General features: G+C 35.4%; 1 protein-coding gene across 1 annotated transcript in view; it reads left to right on the top strand.

Annotated features, from left to right (window-relative positions):
- The window catches only part of TINAG (tubulointerstitial nephritis antigen), a 94620-nt gene extending 68753 nt beyond the window's left edge, over positions 1–25867 (top strand). The window contains exons 10-11 of the mRNA XM_027126889.1: positions 10012–10057; positions 25232–25867. Of these exons, the coding sequence (XP_026982690.1) occupies positions 10012–10057; positions 25232–25366 (181 nt within the window). The 3' untranslated portion in view covers positions 25367–25867. The remainder of the gene's footprint in view (positions 1–10011; positions 10058–25231) is intronic.
- Positions 25868–26441: the final 574 nt, after the last annotated feature.

The following is a 26441-nucleotide window of genomic DNA, read 5'->3' as shown; positions in this document are numbered from 1 at the left end:
GTTCTATTTCTAAAGTAATTAAGTCAAAGATCTACCTGGAAGATATTTGGGTGATGATGTGTGGTGATGATCTAATGTTTTCCTCCAGACTCTGAGCTAAAAACACCAAGACCACATAATGAATAATCCATTCCTTCCTTACTCTTTGAAATGCATTTTTTATAGCTTATTAAATTCTTACATAAATTTATTAAGTTTTGATTCTGAGGTGCCCTGTTCAAAATACACACTGTCTATCATTCAATTTCTACCACTTTCTTTTAATATTACATAGTATTCACATTGTTGCATTGCTCTCATTTTTTCAATGTTTATCTAGTTATTTTCCTAATGAGATTAAAACAAACTCAGAGCAACTTAATTGGAACTTGAATGTTTTATTTATAAAGAAGATAACATAAACTTTCTTACTTTTTAAAGACTATTATTAAGTATCCTGCACTTATTTTTCTTTAGAGAAATGCTATTTTTCAAGGATTTCATTTTTATAAAACTTTTTTTCTCTTCCCTATATCCTAAGATTTCTATATCTTTATTAAATGCAACTTTTAAATATGAAGCTATTTGACTGCTAAACTGTTATTTTATTTCACTTTCATTACCCGGTTGAGGTATTTTAGTAGTAAATACTATTAAAACTAAAAGAAGTATTAAAAGGATAATTTAATTAAATTGATTAAAGAATATACTACTTTTCAAACTTAAAATATCTTATCCATCTAAGATCTGTAAAGGACCCGGATTTTATCTACCCAATAACCTAATGTAAAAGAAGAGGGTATAGTGATAGAGATTTTCCAGAGATTCCCATGCTGTCTAGTTGCAGAATCGATGCTAAGCTCAAGCCGCTTCAATACTAACCTTGTTTAGTAGACCCCTGGGACACAACACAGTGTTACGAGTATGTGTGTTGAAGTCAGACAATCTATATCAAAAATCTCTTGCTGCCATTTACTGAGATGTGTTTAGCTTTTTGTAACCTGGGGATAAAATGATGCTTGTGCGGAATAAATGGGATCATGCATACACAGTACTTGTATGCTTCATGTATGGAAGCATTCAATAAATATTTACTGTTATTAATAATAATACAAAAATTATGGCTTTCAGTTATTGGGAAAGTATACTTTACTTTCTTTCTAAGATGAGTTTTAATGTCTGTGGATACTTAAGATTTGGGGGGGCCTGTGTGATGGAGCGTTATTAGTCCCTGGTACAGGGTTATCTTTGAAATTCAGCTTAATACATTACTTGTGGTGATTCTGTTTTAAAAATAAATACCTTCTGTGGTAGGTGTTGTCCTTAAAATTTCAAATATGATAGAATTCACAATGGAGGTTAGGTAAAACATATGCTTGTGAATTTCCTGACGTGTGGTGGTGTTGGGGGGATATCGGGAATAGGAAGTAGAGTGGCTTCTGACTTCTTTTGTCAGGAAGAAGTGTGGACTGGTTGTCCCTTGAAAGAGAGAGCACTTTCAGGATAATCACAGCACATTTTTAGAAAGTATATAATACAAGCTTACCATGTTGGAATCTAGGATCAGGATTTTCTCTTACGCTCCAGAAAACATAATCTACAGGACAATTCTGATGAGTGAATGAACTGGGAGATTTTCTTAAAAGGCGTGTGTTGCTATGGTGATTTATAATGTCTCCTCTGAACAAAAACATGTAGGATATGATGGACTCCTTCAATATGACCAAAGAGAAGGTAGGGCCAAGTCTATGTTACCCTAAAAGGGGAAAGGTTGCAGAAAAAATGAATTTCACAGATGATGAATGAGTACTATTTGTGATACTAAGTGACAAATTTGATTTACTTTGATCCTCAAAATAAATGTAACAAATATTATTCTTTTCCGTCCCCATGATTCTAATCATTAGGGTCATTACATTTTTGGATATAAATGAGTTGGTTGGATGTGATGAATGCAACCCTGATTGGAATATTGTTATCATGACCAAGCTGTTCTGCCTGCCCCACACTTTTTCATTTTAGTCCATCTTGTTCACCATCACCAGCTTTATCTTTCTATGGTTGCCTACAATCCCTCCCCTTCCAAACCTTTCATGACTCCTCTATGAAGACACAAAAGGTAAACCCTGGCATTATCTCCTTCTCTTCTCTCAGGTGTGCCCCTTTCTTCTTGGTATCTTCTGCAAATTACTCAAGGCCGATCATGCCCTTCCTCTTCACAGCTGGAAATGACTCCATCCATTTCTATCTTCTCCTGGTCCTACTTTTTGTCGCTAATGTTATAGGTTGCTCCTTAGATACTAGTGACAATTTAGTCACTTACCATATAATTTTGAACTGTTACTTAACCTCTTGGGGCTTTAGTTGCCTTATCTATGAAGCAAAGAAATTGGATTAGAGTCAGATTAATTTGGGGAACTGTATGGTCTTGACTATTCAACTCTGTCATTTGTAGATATGGATAATATGTAGAAGAATGAGCTTGGCTCTTCCATAACTGAGTCACTTTGCTGTACATCTGAAACTAACACAGAATTGTAAATCAACTATACTTCAATTTAAAAAAATAACTAAGAAACAAACAAACAGGCTGTGGGCGAGATTTAGCCTGTGAGTCATATACTCCAACCCCTGAAGTCTCCTTTCAGTGCTAAGATTTTATAAGAAAATAGAAAGCCATTTCTATTCCTAACATCAAAGGGCTGAAGTTTTCCCTCATGGTGTGTCATCATTAGATATTACCCTATTTCTTTGTCATTGACGATGATGGACAGTTTTGTTTCTGCAATCTCTCCCCAGTATATTTCACATGGTGTGGACATCTTAACACATATTCTGGGATACTTCTCCCAGTTTCACAGCAGATCATTCTGACCAGAGCATAAACTGGGTACAACCTTGTCATCAATTTCCTCCATAATCCTTTTTATAGGTCAAATTAAATGTGACAGTATACTCAGCAATCTTTTTGCTTCCTGAAATATTAAGAGAGGGTAGTGTAAGCAATATGTCAGCAGTTCAATAAACAGTGTTGTTTGGATGATTAATAAGTGAGGAGCGCACAGTACACACAATCTTCTCTGACATTTTCATACAAAATAATTATCTTTCAGAAATCTCCATCTACTTCTTCAATCAATGATAAAGTTTGTAGCTCCTTGGCAGAATGCATCAATAAAAGTACCCAGTCTTAGATTCAGTGCACCCTGGCTTAATGTACATTTTGTTTCAGTAGAAAGTGAAGGGGAATGGGTAAGACCCTCATTTTATTTTGCTTTCCCATGCTGTCTATTTTCATTCATCTCTGATCTAGCATTAATTAGCACTTTGTGATGGCTCTCGTCATATTCAACACTGCCACGCTCACCAAGCCTGAGTATTTTTTTGAATAAAGTTACTAAGTGTCTCTGCTAGAACATTCATAAGACAAAAAAAGCCTGTGTATCTCTGCTTCATTATTACTGCAGTTATCTTTCAAATCTTTGTGTTAAAGGGACCTAATCATCTATCTGCTGTCTCACCTTTAGAAGTAAAGTCCTATATCCAGAGTAGTCATATCACTGTTATTGACTTGAAACTCATCTGGTGGTTTCTTTATACTTGTATCCTATCTGACTTTCATTTCCTTAATAAGAAGGGTTGGAGTTTCATATCAGTCTCTCTTATGTATCTGTTCCCTGTTTTCCTCCAAAATTTCCTGTTCTAGTTGTCTGTACTGCATCAAGTTTCTTTACATGTCCACTGTTTAGAAACTTTGCTTTTTATCTGTCTGGATCTATATTCACTAATACGGAATTGGTCTGCCCAGAAAACATGAGTTTGAATTCCTCTTGTCAGTCTGTTGGGTACATGCTGTGACCCCAGAAGTAACAGATCACCATAAGCATTGCAACATTTTGATCTAGATGATTGGGCTACAGTGTAGTATGCCTACCATCAATATAAAGTAATATTTTTTCTTCTTGTAACTCCGAATTCTTAGCTGGAGGTGAGATCTGCTTTAAAGAAGTTGATTCCTAAGCAAATATGATCCTGACATGTGAGTTAGAAATAATTGCTCTTGTCACAGAAGAATTCCTCACTCTGCAGAAAGTCTCTTTCACAATTATTTCTAATTATCAGCTTTCCTTGGTTCCTTCAGTGGTTTACCTGTCAGAAACCCTGAAAATCCATGAATTTAAAGTTTTATATGCAGAACTACCCTAAAGAAGATGAAGCAACTCTGTAATTAGTCTTGGCGATGATCAATCAACCTGGTCATCAGGAACACATCTCTCTACAGTGTGAAGTGTACCCCAAGATTTGCCACATGTGATGTGCCTCCCTACTCATTCAACCTTGAAATCCTGCAGTTAACCTTGACTCCTTCTTCTTCCTTTCAGTCAAAATAAATTAGCCAATAAATTCCTCCCTTTTATCTCCAAAATAGCTCTCAAATCTGTGCCCTCCTTTTTATTCCCACTGCCAGTGTACTTGCTCAAAAAATATCTATGGAGGGTTTCCTGTGTGATAGTCACTATCCCAGATGTTGGAGACACAGCTGTTAAAAGAATCAACATTTGCTTGAGAGAAATTACATTCTTATTCAACATTTCATTATGTCTTGCTTTAATGAAAATATTCATCTTAAGCTTTCAATCTCCTCCCCCTTGGAACCTATCCCCATGCTAACACCAGAGTTGTCTCTGTGAAAAACTATCTGGATCATGTCACATCCCATATGTGGATGACTCTTTACCATCACTTTATAAATGCCAAGCTCGGTAGACTTGAGTGCTCTTTACAGGCTGAGCCAAATCTCCTTTTCTAACTTTATTTCCAGCCACTCCCACCTCTGTTCTCCAGTCACACTGAACCAAGTGCTGCTCTAAGAATAGGCTGAGATGAGGTTTTCATGGCTCTCTTGTGACTTTGCACTTACCGTACCTACAATTCTACACTCCCATTTCCACCTGAAGAATTTCTACTCCACTCTGTGAAGGCAGTTGTCTTTGCCCTCCACAGTTAATTTCCTCACCTGTAACTCATAGAAAAATTGTGAAACATGCTTTTATAAAGGTAACAATTATAGAATTCAAATTATTTTTATACTTGTTTGTGTTTTTACTTCCCGTCATTCCCATTAGATTATCAGCTTCTTGAAGGTAGAAGATACATTTTCTTTGTACTAAAGAGTAGTGTGCTGAATAATGGCAGAAACAAATGGGTGAAGTACACAAGAGATGCTGTACTTTCATAATTAGAAGGGATACTTATAGGAATATCAATGTTACTTTAAGAAAATTGTATATTCACTTTTCTCTTATTTACCATGTCTAATACGACCACATTGTATAAATTGACCTCAATGGCAAAATCAAACAAAACCAAGGAAGAGAAAAAAAAATATCATTTAAAGTCTTATACAAAGTACTTATTCAGTTCCAATTGTTTTACTATCTAGGCAGAGCTTAAAATAGGGTTTTAAGAGGTCTAGTATTGTTTAGCACTGTTGTCTGAAAAGAACAACATCCTTTTCAAAGGACCTTAGCCATACAAAATCTTACATCATTCTTTAAAGTTTACTTTGCAGAATTTATGGTATCTCCAAGAAAAACTTTTAATATTATGCAAAAGAGTAGTGTTTCCAGAACTACCTAAAAATGAGCATATAAGAATAATCCAGAAGGAAGAGCTTAGGTGATCATGTACTTGAAGTGAGAGATATAGCAATAGACTCAGTGTAGGAACCATCGCTCCTCAGGCATCATCAGGTAATATGGCAATGAGCTGCTAGCTGCCTGGAGTTTTCCAATACCAGCATTTCCCCAGGAGTCACTAAATTGTAAGGAAAAGGAGCATTAATGTGTCTTAACAAATAGTGGAAATGATTTAATTTAATGAGGTAGAAAAAATGAAAAGAATAGTATAAGTTCATAGGCAATTGAATCCCTCAAGGCAAGAACAGCTGCTCTTAAGGTCTCTCCAGCTGGTGAACCCATAGTACAGTAGTTTTATTTTTTTTAATTAATTAATTAATTAATTAATTTTTGGCTGTCTTGGGTCTTCATTGCTGTGCGTGGGCTTTCTCTAGTTGTGGTGAGCAGGGTCTACTCTTTGTTGCGGTGGCTTCTCTTTTGCAGAGCACAGGTTCTAGAGCACAGGCTCAGTAGTTGTGACACATGGGCTTAGTTGCTCTGCAGCATGTGGGATCTTCCTGGAACCAGGGATCAAACCCGTGTCCCCTGCATTGGCCGATGGATTCTTAACCGCTGCGCCACCAGGGAGTCTTAGATGAACAAGTTTAAGGAAACAATCTCGGCAGAAGACGGCTAAGGTTCTGATTCGTCTAAACAAATGTTTTTGAATAGTCCTAAATGAAGAGGTGTAATGGAAGGAAAGACGTGTGTACATAGGCTTAGAGCAAGTATGACTGTAATGAAAATCCTCATGTCCTCAAAGACACCCACTGCCTGACAAAAGATATTTGTGAAAATATATACATATTTCTAAAATTTTCAACCTATTGGTACAATCAGTACCACAATTCAGGAAAGTATATATATGGGAAAAATGCCCTTCTTAGGTCAAAAATAGAGAGACTCTCTCTGTAAATGAATAATAGTAGTCTTCTTGTTTTGTACTAGTTAACATTTATCTTTGTTTGGATAAAGCTTTTAATTACATGAATTCACTCTTAAACCAATGAAAAATTACCTGTGGTCAAGTGATTTTTCCCAGTTGTTCAGAACCTGGGGTATTTAGAAAATAACCCACTCACCTATTTTTCTACAACACCCCTTTGCGACTTTATGGGATATTTGATTACCATCTGAGGAACAGTCTACTGAAGATAGAGGAAACAAAAGATAGCTGAAGGTCGCAGTGCAAACATTAGACCCTCTGATGGATGAAACTTGCTTGTCATTTGACACAGAGGTGGTAACATAGGGGAACTGAACATTAGCTTCTGTGATGAGCTGTGGTATTTTCTTTCCAACTGAATTTTGCATAAAGGTCCACATCCTTTGTCTATAATTTTTTTCACAAGCATCCAAGCCCCTGAAACTATCAGCTTCAGCAGACTTATTTTCCTTTTCCTCCCTCACCTTTATTTGAAGTCTTGATTAACTTTTTCTGTCCATTTTGAGAATGTTTATAATAATTTTAATGCTGGCATTCTCCCTGGGTTAAAAATGGTGCTCAAAATAATGCATCTTAAGGTTATAATAAACAACAGTACTTCCTGAAAAGAAATTTATAGCAACTTCAAAGAGTTGATAGATTTGCAAGATAATAATGCTATTATATCATTAAAATATTATTTAGATAATCATAACAAAATATATAGGAACATATGAAAAATATGGCCATTTGAACAAAAGTGATAGTTTGTATTTCCTAGATATCTCCAAAATAATGTAGTTTAGTCCACTTTTAACTTATTTGATAATACTACAATAAGAAAAATTATACAACTACATTCTGAAGTGCCTCTCCTCCTTTGTGAGGAAATGTTTCCTTAGAATTACAATTGACCCTTGAACAATGCTGGGGTCAGGGCCACTGACCCACACATTTGGAATCCTGCATGTAACTTTTTTACTTTTTTAACTCCATAGTCCTCATCCACGGATTCAACCAACTGCAGACCCTATAGTACTGTAATATGTATTTAGTTAAAGAAACCCCTGTATAAGTGGACCCGCACAGTTCAAACCCATATTGTTCAAGGGTCCACTGTAGTTAATCTTTGATCTGCTGTTAATGGAATTATGTGTAGTCATCATCTGGGTAAATCTTAACCCTATATGCAGTTGTGGATCTTCATGCCCCAAAATAATGTCTCAATATTTCTGAGAGTGCCTAGTAGTATCTAAAATGGACTTAATAATAAATGCAATACTTACTTCATAGTGTATTTTGCCTGTATGTCTTCCAATTCCCTCTGTTATACTACTTTGTCTTCCCATGCACCATTCTCAATGCAGTGGAGCCCAGGAAGTTAGAAATATCTTACAAAGTGGGAAAGAAACCTTTATCCACTTTTGGTATTACCCTCTATTTGATTATCATTAAAGTGTTTTATGGAATATACAGTTTTTAGTGAAATAGCTCTATCAGATTTTAATAACAAGTCTGACTTGCTTCTCCCCCAACTCCAAACTTAGCTGAGTTCAGTGTGGAGCTAAGTTTGGATGTATCTGAGTGGCTGGGAACAAATCATACTCTCAGTGGCTCTTCCTCGCTTTTGATGAGGGCTTAATTATTGGATTGAGCTTGTCATGTCTGAATACCTCTTTCTTGATTGGGAGTTCTTTCTTATGAGGCTCCTTAGTGCCTCAAGCAAGACGGATCTCAACTTCTCACCATGTCTGGTGGGATCTCAGATATGGGGATCCTCTCCTGCCTGTATTGTTTTGGAGTCATACGATTCCTTAAATTTTTCTGATTTAGTCTTGTATTGATATTTTGTATTTCATGTAAATAGCTAAAGTAACTAGTGTTCAGACTGCCTGAAAGGAAGTTTGCTTGAGTGGTACAGTCTTCCTGAAATTGTCATAAAAGTCATGAGTAAAAAATGAGCAACTCAAGGTTTCAGATATGGTCACTGCTTGAAGTACATAATGACCTTAGAAGATTTGGGGCACATAGTATGACTGGTAAATTTTTTCAATGGTGATAGCTTTTTTAGAAAAGTTACAAGGAGGTAGGTACAATTACAAAACTGCAAAATGATTTTGAAAACTGAACCAGTTTGAACTTACATGTTAAAGCGGCTAGAATATTTGAAACCCTAAAGTGTTTCAGTCCACTGCTCTGTGCATAGATAACTAAAAAAGACATGGCAATCAGTGCAATTACCAGTCCTAGTCTCCATCAGGAACAAACTAAAGAAAAATTGTTCTTTAGTGTTTTCCTATTTCCCAAATCACTTTTTTCTTCCCTCACTCTCGTACCAAAGGATCCAAATGCATTATTGCATACTCCCTTGAATGCCCCAAGATCCTTACAATAAACCTGTCATCTTTAAGCAATACTTCTATGCTGTGGTGCCATCATTCTATTTTATACCCTATGAAAAACAGCTTTCTGGCAAATGAATATGTTGAAAATATTTGAACAACAAATTTGTACCTCTTCCAGAATGTTCTTTTATACGATGGCATACCACTCTGACATTGAGATTTGGGGTATTAGGAATGAATTGAAGTGGGCAGGATTATTTTCTCATAATCCACCAAAGTGCATGAAAGTGGTGGTCAATATACTTTCTCCACATAAAACTGATGTCACTCAGGACACACTGCAGTTGGGGACTGTATATTTACAAGAGAGGCAATATGGCATGTTAAGAACACGAAATTTGGAATGCTGGCTCAACAACATTCTGTGATCTTGGACAGGTCTTGATATTTCGTTAGTAAATAGAACATGTTAGTAACATCTATGTCACTGGGTTTAGTCAAGAGAAAAGAAATGAGGTATTGTAGACCTGTATATTTTATGAACTGTTACCTGCTACATTGAGAATGGCTCAGTACTGAGAATATAGTATTCGATTTCCATATGTACATGTATATATAGAAATGCCACATTAGGCATACAGCCATTTTCTAGAATAATATATGCATATGAATATTTTTACATAAATGCTCTTTTCTACAACAGTTATCTTAATTTACATTATGTTTTTTATCAGTAGTCTTGGAGATTTTTGGCAGAGTTTCAGAAGGTGAAATATGAAGAAGGGAGGCATCTTTAAGTACTTTAAAACCCCTGCATCCCCGCTGCCCTAAGACTTATATCCTTTTGTCAAAGAGTTTGATTTCAAGCCATTTGGACATAGATGAGTATATTCTGAAGAAGTCAATGAAGTTTTGGTTAAAACGAAAATGATACATGCACATTTCTGTAGGCAATGATGACAGTTCCATAATAAAACACAGTGAGGCAAAGAGAAAGGAAAAGATATAATTCTGATAATAAGTTGAATTTTATCAAGATGTAACTCAAACATTTTAAACCATGTTTTTTTATTGTTATTTTTAGATGGGGCACACTGAGAGGAGCAAAGGGGCGGAAAGAAAAATTTTGGGTATGTAATGCTTTTCAATAAATTTCTACTGTGAAGTGAGTATTTTAGAATCATCTGTGTCTGTATTCCCAGCTTTGTATTATTTAGTCATATCCTAAGTCACTGTAATATAATTTGTAATACTGGTATTTTCTCCAACAGAAAATCCATTATAATCATTTATATTATAATAACATTTTACAACTCCTCTTATCTCAAATTGTAACAGATGAATCAGTATTATTTTTCAAAATGAGAATCAACAGAATAACTTTTGTTCTGTTATCACCTATATTAAAATTAAAGAAATGATTAGAGTTCTCACATATGTGTCAATCAACTTTGTATTCTTACATTATTTTTGCTATGGGTGATACTTTTGTAATGTTAGTATCAAATACACACACACACACACACACACACACACACACATATATATATATATAGTTTTGTTTTTGTTTTTGCCAACTATAACATACACATGATTCTTTACTGAGAAAAAACTAATATCTAGTCTAAAAAAATAATAGAAGTTATATGTAAGAAAGTTTGAAGAAGATTGGAATATATTATCTCAAATATTCAGTTGATTACAATAAAGAAAATTATCCCAGGTCCTTATATTATATACCTTTTTTCCCCCAGAAATAAAGTTTAGGTAATGATATTCATCATAGAATTTGAACTTGAATGTATGCATTACAGGGCATATTATAACTTATAAAACACTAAATATTAGGGCATGTGCTCACTCAAGTGACTCTTGTTAATTAGATTTCTCCACAAGGCACTCACAAAAATCAATCACCCAAGTATGTGGTCACCACTCGTATTTGTCTTGTTGACATATGGAGGTGTTATGCTTTTGAGTAGAATGATGTTTCTTTGTATGTGAACTGAGCTTTCTTAAATATCATTTTCCTTATTAAAATAGCTTGAGATAGTCAATAAAATTAGTGTTCAATAGTTAACATTTATGATATGTGAAAGAGAATATATTATTTGAGCCTCCTGGAATATTTCTGAATGCAGAATAATGTGAGTAGTTAAGGGTGGGGGGACGGCAGAGTGAAATCATCTACAGCATTGCCAAACCCGGGGTAGGAGAAGCCTGAAAAGAGCCTGAAACACACACATGGTAGGTACAGCCCTGAAATATTTGAAACCAGGTGCAATTAAGTTTAACCAAAACTTTCCTCTAGCCCTGATCCTACTCAGTTCTTTACTAAATTGAGGGGAATAGTCCCTTACCATATCTCTCTAGGAGAAGAAAAGGCTAATCTTCTTTGGAAAATAATCACAGTGTCAATCTCTATGTAGTCTGCCCTCCATATCTGAGGGTTCTGCATCCACAGATTCAACCAACTGTGGATCAAAAATATTTTTAAAATTCCAGAAAGTTCCAAAAGGCAAAACTTGTATTTGCTGTACACAGGCAACTATTTACATATCGCTTACATTGCATTTACAACTACTTACATAACATTTACATTGCATTAGGTATTATAAGTAACGCGGAGATGGTTTAAAGCATACGAGAGGATGTGTGTAGGTTACATACAAATATTATGCCATTTTAAATAAGGGACTTGTCAACTAAAAAAATTGCACAATGTGAGGGTTGTGAGTTAAGTTTTATTTGGGGCAAAATAGGGACTATAGCTCAGGAGACAGCATCTCAGATAGCTCTGAAGAACTGCTCAGAAGAGATAGGGAAGAGGTCTGTATATATATGATTTTAGTGACGAGGGAATACATGTAATCAAGCACACATTTTTGCAGAAGTTTGCTGCTAGTTTCATGAAGGTTAGTGCTAGTCACAAGGAGCAGATGTCTCCGTTCAGGATTTTAGTGCTTTTCTATATATGAGAAGATGCAAGAATTTGGACTCATAAAATCTTCTTCTGAAAATATCTAATTATCTGAAGGCCTGTTCTGCCAGTTTTTCCCCAGAGCACAGTGTGCCTCATTCCTGATCTACACCCTGAGCTCCTTTCAGGTGTGTTGAAGCTCAGAGACTGAAGTGGCTAATGACTTTATCCTTGTAGAGGCAGATGTCAGGTGTCAGTTTTTAGTTGGCAGACTTGAGCATCTGTGGATTTTGGTGCAGTGAGAAAGGGGTCCCCTGGAACCAATCCCCCACCGATACCAAGGGACAACTGTAATTATTATGGCAAAGTATCCAGCATGCATTAAAAAATTTTGAGATGTGTAGCAGAAAAATGTGACCAATAACCAAGGGAAAAAACTATCAATAGAAATAATAGATGTAATAACCATTGTAAAAAATTTTTTAAAATATGGATGAAAAGATAGAGAATTTCAACAAATGATTTCAATACACAAAAAGAAAAGAATTATTGTAGGTGTGAGTGCAATGTCTGAAATTAAGAACTCAACATATGGGTTAAATAACAGGCAGACTTAGATATCTTAAATAAATGCAATAAAATATATCCAACTTGCAGTACACAGAGGAAAATATAATGAAAAATCCAAAACACTGGGAAGAGACGGGTGGGACACAATCAAATGTTTTAACATACATGTAACTGCATTCTCAGAAGGATGAGAGAGAGAATGAAGTGGAACCAACATGTGAAGAACTGACGACCAAAAGTTTTCCAAAATAGAAAGACACCAACCTAAATTCGGAAGCTCAATAAACTCTAAGTAAGAGAAACTAGAATTTTATATCCAATGGCAACTTTCTTCAGAGAAGGCAAATCAGAAACATTTTCATTCAAACAAAAGCTAAGATAACACAAAATCAAAAATATAAAGCAAAAGTTACAGAAGAAAAGAGAAAGACAAATCCACAATTTTATTGCATATTTCAACACATCCCACTTATTATTTCACAGAGTAAGCAGCTAAAATATAGGTAAAGATATAGAAGGTTAAAAAAACTATTAGCTAGCTTTATGTAATTAAAATTCATAGAATACTAGATACAACTATTAATGAATATACATTCTTTTAGTGCATATGGAATAGTTGCCAAAGTTGACTATATGCTGGGTCATAAAGTAAGTTCAACAAACTGCAAGGATTGAAATTTTACAGAGTATGTTATGTCAAAACTTGTGTTACTTAGCTAAAGCAGTACTTAATGTAATAGAAGATGCATGTATTTGAAAAAAAGAAAGGTTAAAACCAATGCATATATTAAAAAAGGAAAAGTTGAAAATAGTAATCCAGTAAGCTAGATAAAGAACTCAGACCTCCAAAAAATAGAATGAAGGGAATGAAAAGGAGAAGGGCAGAAATCAATGAAGAAAAGTGGACATGCAATAGAGAATATCAAGAGGGCAAAGATATGATTCTTTGAAAAGATTAAGTTCCTAGGAAGGATCATAAAGAAACCAAGAGAGAAAAAAAAATAACATAGAAATGTAAAACGAGGACTTTCTTCAGTTTCAATAGATATTAAGTAAGTAATACAAGATGCTATGCAAGCATTATGTCAATATATTTGAAAATATAGATGAAATGAATAAACTCCTTGGAAAGCAAAGCATCAAAACTCACACAAGGTGAAGATAGAAAAGTCAGTTATAATATTATTTGAAAAGCTGATTCTGTATTAAAAAGAAACTCTTACAGGAAACACCAGTCTCTAATTGCTTCACTGGTAAATTCTTCCAAACATTTAAAGAACAAATGAAATCAATTTTATGTCAATATCTTTTAGGAAATAGAGAAAAAACTGTTCCCAAGACACTTCATGAACCAGCATAACACCAATACCAAAACTTGACAGGGACAACACAAGAAAGGAAAACTACTGGACAATATCTCTTATGAACACAAAATTCTACACAAAATATCACATCTGTAAAATATATTAAAAGGACAATATACTATGATCAAGTGAGGTTTATTGCAGGAGTGCAAAGTTGGTTTTACATGTAAAAGCAATGAATATAGTTCCTCACATGCCAGACAAAAGATGGAAAAATAAACATGATTATCTTAATTTGTACAGAAGATGCAATAATAACAGTTTTTTTGCCACCTGCCCCCTCATATGTACTCTCATAAATCCTTTCCAAACACGGTAACTTCAAGATTATTAGGAAAAAGCAATTTCTGATTTCTAGACTCTCTTCTACAGGGCTCACATAGGCAGAATAATCTCCCTTTTAATTAACTCACAGTCAATTGATTGGGAATTTGAATCACATCTTCAAAATCTGTTCAACTTTGTGAGATAACATAACCTAATCACAGAAGTGATATCCCATTATATTCTCAGGTCCTTCCCACACTCAAATGGAAAGGATTATATGGGGAAACTACACAAGGGAGGAGGAATTTGGGGGTCATTTTAGAATCCTGCTGACCAAAGAAGTCATTTATGATCTAAAACCTCAGAAAATTAGGAGTAGAACCTACCTTCCTTCACCTTATAAACTTTATCCACAAAAACCCTATAGCTAACATCATAATTAATGGTAAAATACTGAATGCTTTTCCCTTATCACTGAAAAATAAAACATTCATTCTCAACATTTTAATCAAAATTTTACTGAAGGTTCCACTTAGTGCAGTAAAACAAACAAACAAAAAATAAAGGGGGGTGTGGAAAGAAATATAACTGATGTTATTTGTAGATGACATGATTATGAATATGGAAAATCAAAAAAATATATATAGAAATAAACTATTAGAAACAGTAAGCATATTTAACAAGTTTTCTTGATATTAGAAAAATATAAGAAACAAATTATAGTTCTATATAGTAACAAGAAACAATGGGAAATTAAAAATAAACATGACCTAAAATGATGTAACTAGACCAGTCCCTCCCATCAGGAAACCTCCACAAGCCTCTTAGATAGCCTCATCCACCAGAGGGCAGACAGCAGAAGCAAGAAGAACTACAATCCTGCAGCCTATGGAACAAAAACCACATTCACATAAAGATAGAAAAGATGTAAAGGCAGAGGGCTATGTGCCAGATGAAGGAACAAGATAAAACCCCATAAAAACAACTAAATGAAATGGAGATAGGAAATGTTTCAGAAAAAGAATTCAGAATAATGATAGTGAAGATGATCCAGGACCTTGGAAAAAGAATAGAGGCAAAGATCAAGAAGATGCAAGAAATGTTTAACAAGGACCTAGAAGAATTAAAGAACAAACAAAGAGAGATGAACAATACAATAACTGAAATAAAAATACACTAGAAGGAATCAATAGCAGAATAACTGAGGCAGAAGAACGGGTAAGTGACCTGGAAGATAGAATGGTGGGATTCACTGCTGTGGAACAGAATAAAGAAAAAGAATGAAAAGAAATGAAGACAGCCTAAGGACCTCTGGGACAACATTAAACATAACAACATTCGCATTACAGGGGTCCCAGAAGGAGAAGAGAGAGAGAAAGGACCTGAGAAAATATTTGAAGAGATTATAGTTGAAAACTTCCCTAACGTGGGAAAGGAAATAGCCACCCAAGTCCAGGAAGCACAGCGAGTCCCAAACATATAAACCCAAGGAGAAACATGCTGAGACATATAGTAATCAAATTGACAAAAATTAAAGGCAAAGAAAAATTATTGAAAGCAGCAAGGGAAAAATGACAAATAACATACAAGGGAACTCCCATAAGGTTAACAGCTGATTTCTCAGCAGAAACTCTACAAGCCAGAAGGGAGTGACATGACATATTTAAAGTGATGAAAGGGAAGAACCTACAACCAAGATTACTCTAGCTGGCAAGGATCTCATTCAGATTCGATGGAGAAATCAAAAGCTTTACAGACAAGCAAAAGCTAAGAGAATTCAGCACCACCAAACCAGCTACATAACAAATGCTAAAGGAACTTCTCTAAGTGGGAAACACAAGAGAAGAAAAGGACCGACAAAAACAAACCCAAAACAATTAAGAAAATGGGAATAGGAACATATATATGGAAAATTACCTTAAATGTAAATGGATTAAATTATCCAACCAAAAGACACAGATTGGCTGAATGGATACAAAAACAAGACCCATATATATGCTGTCTACAAGAGGCCCACTTCAGACCTAAGGACACATACAGACTGAAGGTGTGGGGATGGAAAAAGATATTCCATGCAAATGGAAATCAAAAGAAAGCTGGAGTAACAATACTCATATCAGATAAAATAGACTTTAAAATAAAGAATGGTACAAGAGACAAGAAAGGACACTATGTAATGATCTAGATATCAATCCAAGAAGAAGATATAAAAATTATAAATATATATGCACCCAACATAGGAGCACCTCAATACATAAGGCAACTGCTAACAGCTCTAAAAGAGGAAATCGACAAAACACAATAATAGTGGGGGACTTTAACACCTAACTTACACCAATGGACAGATCATCCAGACAATTAATAAGGAAACACAAGCTTTAAATGACACAGTAGACCAGACGGATTTAATTGATATTTATAGGACATTCCATCCAAAAACAGCAGGTTACACTTTCTTCTCAAGTGCACCCAGAACATTTTCCAGGATAGATCACATCTTGCGTCACAAGTCGAGCCTCAATAAATTGAAGAATATTGAAATCATATCAAGCATCTTTTCTGACAACAATGCTATGAGATTAGGAATCAATTACAGGGAAAAAAACATAAAAAACTCAAACACATGGAGGCTAAACTATACATTACTAAATAGCCAAGAGATCACTGAAGAAATCAAAGAGGAAATCAAAAAATACCTAGAGGCTAATGACAATGAAAACACAGCAATCCAAAACCTATGGGATGCAGCAAAACAGTTCTAAGAGGGAAGCTTATAGCTATACAAGCCTGTCTCAAGAAACAAGAAAAATCTCAAATAAACAATCTAACGTTACACCTAAATGAACTAGAGAAAGAAGAACAAACAGAATCCAAAGTTAGCAGAAGGAAAGAAAGCATAAAGATCAGAGCAGAAACAAATGAAATAGAAACAAAGAAAACAATAGCAAAGATCAATAAAACTAAAAGCTGGTTCTTTGAGAAGATAAACAAAATTGATAAACCATTATTAGGCAGACTCATCAAGAAAAAGAGGGAGAGGACCAAAATCAATAAAATTAGAAACGAAAAAGAGAAGTTACAACAGACACCGCAGAAATACAAAGCATCCTAAGAGACTACTACAAGCAACTCTATGCCAATAAAATGGACAACCTGGAAGAAACTGACAAATTCTTAGAAAGGTATAACTTTCCAAGACTGAACCAGGAAGAAATAGAAAATATGAACAGACCCACCACCAGTAATGAAACTGAAACTGTGATTAAAAATCTTCCAACAAATAAAAGTCTAGGACCAGATGGCTTCACAGGTGAATTCTATTAAACATTCATAGAAGAGCTAACACCCATCCTTCTCAAACTCTTCCAAAAAATTGCAGAGGAAGAAACACTCCCAAGCTCATCCTATGAGGCCACCATCACCCTGATACCAAAAGCAGACAAAGATACTATAAAAACAGATAATTACAGACCAATGATGCAAAATTACAGACCAATGATTCAATGATGAATATAGATGCAAAAATCCTCAACAAAATACTAGCAAACAGACTCCAAAAACACATTAAAAGGATCATACATCATGATCAAGTGAGATTTATCCCAGAGATGCAAGGATTCTTCAATACATGCAAATCAATCAATGTGATACACCATATGAACAAATTGAAGAATAAAAACCGTATGATCATCTCAATAGATGCAGAAAACGCTTTTGACAAAATTCAACACCAATTTATGATTAAAAACTCTCCAGAAAGTGGGCATAGAGGGAAACTACTTCAACATAATAAAGGCCATATATGACAAACCCACAGCAAACATCATTCTCAATGGTGAAAAACTGAAAGCATTTCCTCTAAGATCAGGAACAAGGCAAGAATGTCCAGTCTCACCGTTGTTATTCAATATAGTTTTGGAAGTCCTAGCCACAGCAATCAGAGAAGAAAAAGAAATAATAAGAATACAAATTGGAAAAGAAGAAGTAAAACTGTCACTATTTGCAGATGACATGATACTATACATAGAGGATCCTAAAGATACCACCAGAAAACTACTAGGGCTAACCAATGTATTTGGTAAAGTTGCAGGATACAAAATTAATGCACAGAAATCTCTTGCAATCCTATACACTAATGATGAAAACTCTGAAAGAGAAATTAAGGAAACACTCCCATTTACTATTGCAACAGAAAGAATAAAATACCTCGGAATAAACCTACCTAAGGAGACAAAAGACCTGTATGCAGAAAAGTATAAGACACTGATGAAAGAAATTAAAGGTGATACAAACAGATGGAGAGATATACCATGCTCTTGCATTGGAAGAATCAATATCGTGAAAATGACTATACTACCCAAAGCAATCTACAGATTCAATGCAATCCCCATCAAATTACCAGTGGCATTTTTTACAGAACTAGAACAAAAAATCTTAAAATTTGTATGGAGACAAAAAAGACCCCAAATAGCCAAAGCAGTCTTGAGGGATAAAAATGGAATTGGAGGAATCAGATTCCCTAACTTCAGACTATACTACAAAGCAACTGTAATCAAGACAATATGGTACTGGCACAAAAACAGAAATATAGATCAGTGGAACAGGATAGAAAATCCAGAGATAAACCCACGCACCTATGGTCAACTAATCTATTACCAAGGAGGCAAGGACATACAATGGAGAAAAGACAGTCTCTTCACTAAGTGGTGCTGGGAAAACTGGACAGCTACATGTGAAAGAATGAAATTAGAACACTCCCTAACACAATACACAAAAATAAACTGAAAATGGATTAGAGACCTAGATGTAAGACCGGGCACTGTAAAACTCTTAGCAGAAAACATAAGAAGAATACTCTTTGATATAAATCACAGCAAGATATTTTTTGATCCACCTCCTAGAGAATGGAAATAAAACCAAAAATAAACAAATGGGACCTAATGAAACTTCAAAGATTTTGCACAGTAAAGGAAACCATAAACAAGACCAAAAGACAACCCTCAGAATGGGAGATAATATTTGCTAATGAATCAATGGACAACAGATTAATACCCAAAATATATAAACAGCACATGCAGCTCAATATTAAAAAAACAAACAGACCAATCCAAAAATGGGCAGAAGAGCTAAATAGACATTTCTCCAAAGAAGACATTCAGATGGCCAAGAAGCACATGAAAAGCTTCTCAACATCACTAATTATTAGAGAAATGCAAATCAAAATTACAATGAGGTATCACCTCACACCAGTTAGAATGGGCATCATCAGAAAATCTACAAACAACAGTTTCTGGAGAGGGTGTGGAGAAAAGGGAACCCTCTTGCCCTGTTGGTGGGAATGTAAATTGATACAGCCACTATGGAGAACAGTATGGAGATTCCTTAAAAAACTAAAAATAGAATTACCATATGACCCAGAACCCAGAGAAAACCATAGTTCAAAAAGAGACATGCACCCCAATATTCATTGTAGCACTGTTTACAATAGCCAGGTCATGGAAGCAACCTAAATGCTCATCGACAGATGATTGGATAAAGAAGGTGTGGTAAATATATACAATGGAATATTACTCTGCCTTAAAAAGGAACAAAATTGGGTCATTTGTAGAGATGTGGATGCATCTAGAGACTGTCATACAGAGTGAAGTAAGTCAGAAAGAGAAAAATAAATATCTTATATTAACACATATATGTGGAACGTAGAAAATGGTACAGATGAAGTGGTTTACAGAGCAGAAATTGAGACACAGATGTAGAGAACAAACGTTTGGACACCAAGGGGGGAAAGCGGTGTGGGGTGGGGTGGGGGTGTGATGGATTGGGAGATTGGGACTGACATGTATACACTGATGTGTATAAAATGGATGACTAATAATAAATAAATATATAAATAAATAAACAAAAAAAATCATAGTTTTAGAAGCGACAAGGGAGAATCAGAGTGAAGTGTTAAAAAGAAAATTTGTTTAATCCAACCCTTACTGGTGAAAGTATTTTATACTTCATATTGAATCATAAAATAGCAGATTTGATTGCCAGTCCCTGAAAATTAGGATATATTTTAGACTCTTATATTTGTGTGAAATTCTTTGAATGGGATATGTCATTTTACTAAGGGTCATAATTACTGTAATTCATAATGAACTTATTGCCTTTTCTTACATGTATTGCATCTAGTTCATAATTATTTCTACTTATATCTATAGCAGTGAGAGAAACACCTTGCTGTCTTTACTTACAGAAATTAAAATTCCAGGAGAGAGAGAGATTACTCTCCAGGAAATTTCTGATCTGAGAGTAGACCTGACATTACCAAAATAATTCTGATTATATTGCTGTAGTATCTGTAGTGTTAAATTTTGTGTAAGAATTGCGACTTTTTGTGTTCCAATTCTGAGGATTCATGGTATTGATGACTACTATAAAGGTCTCTGTTATGATAGCTGAATATACCATCTTTCCTTCCTTTACTTTTGGACCTTTCTATTAAATAGGTGATTGTCCTTCTCGTATTATCCTCTATGTCTCTCAACCTCTCTTTCATATTACCTCTCCCTCTTGCCTTCTGGGACTTTGCTTAGCTCTTTTAGTTCCCAGATTTTTTTTTTTTTTTTTGGGCTGCACTGTGTAACACATAGGATCTTAGTTGCCTGACCAGGGATCGAACCCGTGCCCCCTGCAGTGGAAGTGCAGAGTCTTAACCACTGGACTGCCAGGGAAATCCCTCAACAATATATTTTTTATTTTTGAAAAACTGAGAACAAATTACAGAACTATTTCTGAAAGGAAAGTGAAGTGCTGTCTCTATTAAATGAAGGTTTAATTTAATAGAGAGGAGGAGATAAGCTGGGAGGAGATAAGCTGAACAGAGTCTCTAGGTCATGGTCTGGTTTTTTAAAGAGTTATACTGAGTTATTCTTTTTAAGGAATATTACTGGGATATTTAGTAGGCGACATAAAAAATGAACCCTAGGGAATACAGAAGTGTATCAGTTTGCTAGGGCTGCCGTAGCACAGTACCAAAAATTGGATGGCTTAGACAAAGTATAGGAAATATCTAGTTAGGGGCATAAACTGCGACTGTCCTCTGTCCAGCTTCTGCTATACTGCACTCCTGCTACATCTTTGAGGAAAAATTTAGCAAGTTTCCAGGGAAAACACAGCTTTACTTTGAAGTATTAGAATTTTCTATGTATGATAGTCTTTCCAGTTTTATAAATATTTTGAAGAGAAAGTAATTATTTTTGGTCTATATTTGTTTCTTGGTTTTTTGAAAATACAAGTGACTTAGGTTTAATGACTAATTTCAGCTTAAAGCCTTTTATTAATGTAACCGTTGTGAAGAAAATAACCTTTTTGCCCAATTAAAGTCCTAATATAAAAAAAAAATGATGTAACTAGTTAAAAACCTAGGGAAATATTTCCCTGGTGGTGCTTGAGAATCCACCTACCAGTGCAGGGGACATGGGTTCGAGCCCTGGTCTGGGAAGATTCCACATGCCGTGGAGCAACTAAGCCCGTGCATCACAACTACTGAGCCTGCACTCTAGAGCTGACGAGCCACAACTACTGAGCCTGCATGCCACAACTACTGAAGCCCGTGTGCCTAGAGCCCATGCTCCGCAACAAGAGAAGCCACCACAATGAGAAGCCCGTGCACCACAATGAAGAGTAGCCCCCCACATGATGCAACTAGAGAAAAGCCTTTGCGCAACAATGAAGACCCAATGCAGCCAAAAATAAATAAATAAAAACCTAGGGAATATGTCAATGAAAAATGTGCAAGATTTTTAGTGTTATGAGAAATTAAAGAAGACCTAGCTAAAAGGAGAATTATACCATATTGATGACCTGGAAGTCTCTAGATTAACTTTCCCAAATTGATCTATTAATTTAGTAACATCCTAATCTATGTCCCAGCAGAGATTTTTTTTTTTTTGGATGGGGAGAGAGGCTTATACTGAAAAGATGATTCTAAACTTTAAATGGAAATGCATAAGACCTAGAGTACCCGAGATAGTCACAGTAAAGAAGAAAAAAGTTGGAGGATGTACACTATCAGGTTTCAAGACTATATAAATCTACAGCAATTAAGACAGCATTTTAGGGCTTCCCTGGTGGCGCAGTGGTTGAGAGTCTGCCTGCCGATGCAGCGGACGTGGGTTCGTGCCCCGGTCTGGGAAGATCTCACATGCCACGGAGCAGCTGGGCCCATGAGCCATGGCCACTGAGCCTGCACGTCCAGAGCCTGTGCTCCACAACGGGAGAGGCCCCAACAGTGAGAGGCCTGTGTACCAAAAAAAAAAAAAAAAAAAAAGAGCATTTTATTGCCAGCAAATTTGATTTAGCAGCACATTAAAAGAATCATTCACCATGATCACATGTGATTTATACCTGGTATGCAAGGATGGTTCAACGCACATGAACCAATCAATGTGAAACATCACATTAATAGAATGAAAGAAAAAATTATATAGCAATTTTAATAGATTCAGAAAAAACATCTGACAAAATTCTACATTTGTTAATGATAAAAACTCTTAACAAGTATAGAAGGAATGTACCTCACAGATAACATTATACTTAATGGTGAAAAGTTGAAAGCTTTTCCTCTAAGATGAGATACAAGACAATGGTGCCCATTCTCACCACTCCTATTCAACATAGTACTGGAAGTCCTTTCCAGAGCCATCTGGCAAGAAAAAGAAATAAAAACCATCAGAATTGGAAAGGAAGAAGTAAAACTGTCTCTATTTGCAGTTTATATAGGCATACCATGTTTCATTGCACTTCACTTTATTGCACTTTACAAATATTGTTTTTTTTGTTTTGTTTTGTTGTAGAAATTGAAGATCTGTGGCAATAGGCCATATTGAATAGTCTATTGGCACCATTTTTCCAAAAGCATTTGCTCACTTTGTGTCTCTGTGTCACATTTTGGTAATTCTTGCAGTATTTTAAAACTTCTACCAGCAAAAATATTTCAACTTGCTAAATAATCAGATGATGGTTAGCATTTTTTAACAATAAAATATCCTTAATTAAAGTATGCACATTTGTTTTTAGATGTAATGCTATTGTACACTTAAAAGACTACAGTATAGTGTAAACATAACTTTTATATGCACTAGGAAACCAAAAAATTTATGTGACTCACTTTATTGTGCTATTCATTTTATTGCAGTGTTCTGGAACTGAACCTGCAAAGTCTCCAAGGTATACCTGTTTGGAAAATCCTAAAGACTTCACCCAAAAGTTTTTAGATCAAATCAATTAATTCAGTAAAATTACAGGATAACAAAACTAACATACAAAAATCAGTAGCCTTTTAGACACTAGCAACAGATTATCTGAAAAAGAAATAAAGAAAACAAACAATCCCATGTACAATAGCATCCAAAAAAAAAGAAAAAACTTCAGAATAAACTTAACCAAGGAGGTGAAAGGTCTCTACTCTGAAAACTATAAGACATTGATGAAAGATATCAAAAATGTCACAAATAAATGAAAAGGTATCCTGTGTTCATGAAGGGGAAGAATTGATATTGTTAAAATTTCAATACTACCAAAAACATCTATATCTTTAATGCAATCCCTATCAAGATTCCAATGGCATTTTTTACAGAAATTGAAAAAAAAATCCTAAAATTTATATGGAAACAAAAAAGACTCCAAGTAGCCAAAGCAGTCCTTTGAAAGAAAAACAAAGCAAGGAGTATCACATTTCCTGATTTCAAGTTATACTATAAATTTATAGTGATCAAAACAGTATGATACTGGCATAAAAACAGACAAATAGATTAATGCAACAGAACTGAGAGTCCAGAAGTAAAGGTGGAAGGGAAAATTGCTTTTAATCAGAAAGTCAGAAATCTGGGGAGAATGCAGACTTGTGTCCCCCAAAAACCAACTCCAAAGATTCTTCTTGGCCATGAAAGTTTTAAAGGGAAAAGGGGAAGTAATCTCAGTTAATCATTGGGATAGGGGGTCAGAGACCTTGCCATCCCCTACTGCCTGCAGGCTTGTGCACTTTTGTGATCTTTCTTTAGTTTCTGTCTTGTTCACACAGTTTGTTCTGGAGATCACTGAAGGGGAAGCTAGGGAAGAGATCTGGTCATCTGTTAGTTATTTATTCTTCATTTCTACTTCTTTGATCTATGGGAAGAACCAACAGATTAGGCAAAGTAGTGTGTGATCAAAAGATTTGAAAACTGTGCTTGGGTCAGAGATGAGCAGAGCGTGGGGGTGGACGGTTTAAGTTTAGTTAAAATATAGCTTTGCTAAAGTGAAAAGAAAAGGGGTTTCCTGCTGAGGACGGTTTCCTGCAAAGAGCTGTTTACATCCCTGTGGGGTTTTTTTCCTACCCTTTTAAATTCATCCATTTCAGTTCATACAGAATAATGTAATCAAAATATAAATCTGTCCACCTGCACTCCTGCTGGAAGTAACTCAACAACTTGTCATCATTTTCACCATTATTTTCTCAGTATGGATTTCCTCTCCTCCCCTTCTAGCCTCATAAACTACCAACCTGCTTCTGTTTTATGATCTAATGATAACAATTTTATTGCTTCATTTCTCTGCTTCATGCTGCTTCATGCTTTGATATTTATGTTTTTACTGTTTACCTGAATCTCCCTTCCTCCATGTTTTTAATCTGGTTAATTTACTCCTAGGCTTTAATATGCATCACATGTGGTACATCATGACAACTTCCCTGAACCATTTAGATGAGTGAGATGCTTCTCCATGTGCATATATCTACCTTAGTACTTGCCTTACATTGACCATCCTTCATTAGACCATAAGCAGGTCTAACATAGGATATTTTTTATCATGGTTCCTCCCGTGCTTAGCACAGGGCCAGTCACATAATAGACACTCTGTAACTGCAGCGTGTGTCATTTTCTGATGTGGCATTTCAAAGTCTCATATGTTATTATTGTACTCTGGGGGAATTCATCAATTCTGGTTATCATGAACATGAGTATATATGCATATTAATGTAATCAATGAATAATAAATTGTTTTGTTCTTCTTTTCAAAATGTGTAGGTTCTTAATAATCACAATCTATAAGTCAAAAGCATATAAAGCTACATAAGAGTCCCCTGTAACTTTACAGGTTGGATTAAAAAATATCCAAGTATTATTCAGTTGTTTTTTTTTTTTTTTTTTCTGCAGATTGCTGCTAATTCCTGGGGAAAGTCCTGGGGAGAGAATGGCTATTTCAGGATTCTTCGAGGAGTAAATGAGTCTGACATTGAAAAGTTGATTATCGCAGCTTGGGGCCAACTGACAAGTTCAGATGAACCATAACAAAGCACTAAATTTCCATAAGGCCAGGCATTCAAGTCACCCTTTAAGTTGAAATTAAGCAACGTGACGTTCTCTGTGACAGTGGAATCTCTGCCTCTTAGCCTTGTTAGTATAACGTGCTTGTTTTCTTGTTTCACCCTGGGCTCTAAGCTCCTGCTTCCTTTATATTACCGAGTATGTAAAAACACTAATAGAGCATGGAGAGTGGCTTCAAATACCTTTCGAGTTCCCTGGCAGTCTTTATTTCCCTCTCCTGACAATGTTCTTTTTGACTTTTATCATTTAACAGTGTGATGGCACTTGTTCTAAACATTCACAGCATTTGTTTGTAGATGTGATCTGGTTTCTCTCTCTTTGACCAATGAGAACTGACAAAAAGCACCGAAAACACCAATTTACCATTGTTACGATTTTTTTCAACCCAATAATGCCTTCTTAATTCAGACCTTCCTTATGTTTTGCCAGAAAGAGATGGAAATAGATTGTTTCCCTCAATAAGCTCACATTTTGGTTCTTTTCATTTGTCTAAGCTGAACTCGCAATCTGAACTCAAAAGGTGACTCACTCTCACAGGAAAGAGCTACTCTTTACCCTACTGTGTAATGGCTTGTGAGGTGGGAAAGATGATAAGTAATGAAAAGACTTAGGGGCTGATGCTGACGATGCAAGTACCATCCTGATATACACACATACTCCTGTTTTTGGAAGCCAGTGCCCTTTGTGTAAAGTCTAGTAAAATGAGCTGCAAAACTGTATCTGGAAAGATCACACATTTACCTCCCCCAAACAGCAACCTGATGCCATGACTCAGAAAGAATAAACACACTTTTATCACAACCATTTCACAGTTCACTGCTTGAGATGCTGAAAAGTAAGCTAAATTGGCACTAATTTGCAACTAATTTTAATTTTAGTTCTTTATAGTCAGAGAAGCAAAAATACTATCATCATCCTGGTTGGGAAAGGATACAATCTTTTAATAATTCACTGGCATCTTAAATGGCAAACTAATAAATGAAGAAGCAAAGCTGATCTGTTAGTGAGCATGGTGGATTATAATGACAATGGTGAGATA

Source organism: Aethalodelphis obliquidens, unplaced genomic scaffold, assembly GCF_003676395.1.
Source record: "Aethalodelphis obliquidens isolate GAN/ISIS:26980383/991018 unplaced genomic scaffold, ASM367639v1 scaffold31, whole genome shotgun sequence".
Lineage (NCBI taxonomy): Eukaryota > Metazoa > Chordata > Mammalia > Artiodactyla > Delphinidae > Aethalodelphis > Aethalodelphis obliquidens.
The sequence above is the reverse complement of the archived record's forward strand: the minus strand, read 5'-3'. Positions and strand labels throughout refer to the sequence as shown.